The sequence below is a fragment of the Castanea sativa genome, chromosome 4 (genome assembly GCF_040712315.1).
Source record: "Castanea sativa cultivar Marrone di Chiusa Pesio chromosome 4, ASM4071231v1".
Lineage (NCBI taxonomy): Eukaryota > Viridiplantae > Streptophyta > Magnoliopsida > Fagales > Fagaceae > Castanea > Castanea sativa.
This window is the reverse complement of record NC_134016.1, coordinates 42386402-42390759: the sequence shown is the minus strand read 5'-3', so window position 1 is coordinate 42390759 and position 4358 is coordinate 42386402. Positions and strand designations below refer to the sequence as shown.

Genomic DNA, 4358 nt, shown 5'->3' with positions numbered 1-4358 from the left:
TCCATATATTTATACAATAAAAGCGCGAATACGCACACAGTGCTTTGGCACTATGCATCTAGTGCAAAACACTATGCAGCATTGTAGTTGCAATAGTGTTTTGGTTTAGTGAGTCTCTTTTTTGTTTTTTTGTTTTTTTTTTTTCCGTTTATTCAACCATTTTGTTTATTCAAATGGCACTATAGCTACAGTGCCTAAATTTTTTTTTTTTTTTTTTTTTTTCAGTAATCGGTTTGTGCTTCTTCTTTTTTTAATATTGATGTAAGCTGACATTTATATTGTTATATTGACATAAAAAATTTCACAATATTTTCACAATTATTAACTTGTCAATTTCTTACAAATCGAAATAAAATATGAGATTGGTTTTTTTTTTCCAGTAATCAATATGTGCTTTTTTTGCTTTTAAATATTGATATAAACTGACATTTATATTGTTATACTGACACAAAAAATTTCATAATTATTGACGTGTCAATTTCTTTCAAGTCAAAATACAATAATAAAATATGAGACTGTAGCCAACCACAACTGAAAATAAATGTTTTAAAAAAATGTTACAACACTTATTGTTATCACAATACACTGTAGCACTGTAGCTACAATAGTGCTTTGGTTTAATTTTCACAATTATTGACGTGTCAATTTCTTACAAGTCGAAATAAAATAATAAAATAAAATATGAGATTGGTTTTTTTTTTCTTGGTTATGTTCAAATTAGTCAACTGATTATGATATATTTAAAAATGTAATTTCAATAAAATCTTTTCTGTTTATATATATAAAACAAAATTATAATTATTCAATTTAAATCTTTTTATTAAATTACATTTTTCATACACACACACACACACACACACTATTGTTAAATTAAAATTGTGGGGATAAAAGGCCCAAGATACGTTTTTGGGCCATGAGCTTTGTCTGAGGTTGTTTATTTGTTCGATGACAGATTGATGGTAATAAGAATGTCAAACTTAAAGGCCCATAAGCAAACTGCTTTAGAAGAAGTTAATGGAAGTGATTCGAGGAGGGTTATTTCCTCAGATAAGTGAAGAAAGGGTCAGATGGTATGTCATGTTGACAAGAATGATCATTTAGGTGGTCTTGTGGATGAAGATGTGTTTCACGGGGCCACAGAGAGCCGTAGTTGGGAAATATCTTAAAGAAAGTTGCTACCACCGCATTGAATGCTCAGTACCTAAGTCTTTGGCCGCATTAATAAGGAAGTGATATCTGAACAGTAATTTTCAGCCTTACAGCTATTACCTAAAGACTTCCGAAAGGGGCGGATGAGACAAGTATTAATGTTGGCAATTTAGACCTACACGTGGAGAGCAAAATGAGAAGAAGGAGAAAGTATAAGAGGGAAGAAGGGCCCAAAGAAAGGGGGATCGAGGGGGAAGAAGAGAAAACATTGTAGACAGGATATTTGTTATTAATCCTTAAGAGGGGAGAGAGATAAAAATATGTCCTCGGCTTGAGTCCGAGGATAAGTTTCATCATATAAACTCATCCATTTTTGTCATTTTGTAATCTTGGGCCATTGTTGTTATTTTTTAAGCTCATTAGAAACAAGATTTTTGACCCACTCTCTATAAATTTATTATATTGGGCTCTTTGGGCATATACCCTTTCTTTTGCTTGGGTTTAAGTACAAATTGCGACCTTACAATTGGCGCCGTTTGTGGGAATCTTTGGTTTTTAGTGAGTCTGAGGTCTAGTTATGGCAAATTCAGGTCCACACCAAGTAAAGTCTAGGGGGTCCTAGCGTTAAAATGACTTCTTCAATCTTGGATGAGGTGGAGACCGGGAGGGAAGTGTACACACCACCCATACTAGCAGGAGTCAATCACGAGGTGGAAGCAGAGTCTCCTATGAGGAGAATGCCAGGGCTATGTAGTTGGAGATTAACTGTTTGAAGAGAAAGTTACGTCACAAACGACGAAGGCGGACTCAGTCCATCTCTGACTCTTCTTCTGGTGAGAATGAGAATGAGGAGGGCAGCTATAGGCCAAGGTCAAGAACTCCCCCTAGTGAGTCTTACTCGTATGAAGAGAGTAGCCCCCATAACTGCAAGAATAGGATTTCGTCTAACAGGGGCCTGGGAACTGATGGTATGAGTAGGGCACTGAATCAAATTTCTAAGTCACCCTTCACATGTAAGATTGAAGGGGGAAAACTTCATCGGCGTTCCATTCAGCCAACATTCACCATATATAATGGTCGAACTGACCCTGTGGAACACGTAAGCCATTTCAACCAGAGGATGGTTATGCACTCCAAGAATGAGGCGTTGATGTGCAAGGTTTTCCCATCCAGCTTAGAGCCTGTCACGATGAGGTGGTATGATGGACTAGGATCAGGATCTATTAGCTCCTTTAAGGAACTCACTTGGGCATTTGGATCTCGTTTCATTACATGCAGTAGAGTCCCTCGGCCTTTGGATTCTTTGTTGTCTATGGCCATAGGAGAGGGTGAAACCTTAAAAACATACACAGATAGATATTCGGATATGTTCAATGAGATTGATGGGGATTTTGATGATGTGGCCATTAGAACTTTCAAGGTCAGCTTACTAGCTGAGCATGGTTTGAGGAAGTCCTTAACTGGGAAACCAGTTAGTAGTGTGCGCCAACTTATGGAATGGATTGATAAGTATAAACGAGTTGAGGAGGACCAGCCGTTAAGTAAAAGAAAGGTGAAGGTGGTCTCTCAGGATAGAAGGGACTTCAAGTCAGACAAATATAACGATAATTGTCCTCGGTGAGATTTCACCAGGTTTGACTGGGGCCAGTATTGTGCCACAAGCCTTCAACATGGTGTTCTGAGAGCCAGTTCATCAGATTCTGGAAAAAATTAAGAATGAACCATACTTCAAATGGCCTAACAAAATGAGTGAAGACCCCACCAAACGTAACTAAAATCTTCATTGTCAATATCACCAGGAGCGAGGACACACCACTAAGAATTGCAGAAACTTGTGGTATCATTTAGAGTAATTGGTTAGAGTTGGAAGGTTGAAATAGTTCTTATATAGGCCCAATGGGCAAACTGATCATACAGGCTTTAGTGTTCAAGAGAACATCTCTTCAAGGCCTCCATTGGGCACCATTAATGTCATTTTTGCGGTTCTTGGGAGGATAGGTTCATGTCCTTCCCGAGTAATGACTATGGCTCGGCCATTACCCAAGAACTCTAATCATGAGCCGAAAAGGGTTAAAGTTGCACTACAACTGGCATTGAGTTTCTCGGAGAATGATAAGTTTGGAACTATACAACCACACGATGATGCTCTGGTGGTCACGCTCAAGATAGGGGGTATGACGTGAGGCGTGTGATGGTGGATCAAGGTAGTGGGGTGAAAATTATGTATCCCAACTTGTATAAAGGGTTAGGGTTAAAACCAAAGGATTTGACTAGTTATGATTCACCTTTAGTAGGGTTCGATGGGAAGATGGTTATACTAATGGGGAAAGTTAGGTTGCCAGTACAAATGGGGTCAGAAGTTGTAGAGGTCAACTTCATAGTGGTGGATGCATATTCTCCATACACAGCCATTGTGGCGAGACCTTGGCTTCATGCCATGAGGGCTGTCCCTTCTACTTCGCATTTGAAGGTGAAATATCCATCTGAGGACCGGGTTAAAGAGTTGATTGGAAGCCAGTCTACGGCAAGGCAGTGTATGGTGGCTGCAGTTAGACATCAGGTTGAGGGTGGGTCTTCGGCCCCAAAAGAGCATGGTTTGTAGCAACTAAAGGAGCTGGTGTTGTCAGGGGGTCTAGCAGTAGAGGCAGAATGTGAAGCCTTAGAGCGAGTTTCTATAGCTGATGATAAGGAGAAGTATTTTCAGGTAAGCGCTCAGTTGCCTCCTCAGGAGAAAGAGGAATTAGTGAGGTTCCTTAAGGGAAACCTTGATGTTTTTGCTTGGAATGCTTACGAGGCTCCTAGGGTGGATCCGAGCTTCATTTGTTATCATTTGAATGTCAACCCCACTGTTGTACCGAGAAAGCAACAACCTCGATGATCATCTAAGGAACATTCTCAAGCTGTCAAAGAAGAAGTAATTAAGCTCAAGCAGGCAGGAGCCATCAAAGAGGTATTTTATCCTCATTGGTTGGCCAATACGGTGGTGGTTAAGCAGAAAAATGGCAAGTGGCGAGTATGTGTGGATTTTATTGATTTGAATAAAGCATGTTCCAAAGATCCTTTCCCCATGCCTCACATTGATCAATTGGTGGTAGCCACAGTTAGGCACCTTCGAATAAGTTTTCTGGATGCCTTTCAAGGTTATCACCAAATACCTTTGGCTGTAGACGATCATGAGAAAACAACCTTCATCACTCCTATAGGGAACT

The 4358-nt window shown here is 39.4% G+C and overlaps 1 protein-coding gene across 1 annotated transcript; it reads left to right on the top strand.

Moving 5' to 3' along the window:
* Positions 1–1778: 1778 nt before the first annotated feature.
* Positions 1779–3332, top strand: LOC142632937 (uncharacterized). Its single transcript, XM_075807248.1, has 3 exons — positions 1779–1859; positions 1925–2766; positions 3041–3332. The coding sequence occupies exons 1-3, from the start codon at positions 1779–1781 to the stop codon at positions 3330–3332; spliced, it is 1215 nt and encodes a 404-aa protein (XP_075663363.1).
* Positions 3333–4358: the final 1026 nt, after the last annotated feature.

What these genes read in the sequence shown, in the direction of transcription:
- LOC142632937 (XM_075807248.1), top strand. Translation starts at nt 1,779, where the DNA reads ATGACTTCTTCAATCTTGGATGAGGTGGAGACCGGGAGGGAAGTGTAC. An exon ending in TAGCAGGAGTCAATCACGAG is followed by an intron (nt 1,860 to 1,924) that starts GTGGAAGCAGAG and finishes AACTGTTTGAAG; the next exon opens with AGAAAGTTACGTCACAAACG. An exon ending in TATAACGATAATTGTCCTCG is followed by an intron (nt 2,767 to 3,040) that starts GTGAGATTTCAC and finishes GTTCTTATATAG; the next exon opens with GCCCAATGGGCAAACTGATC.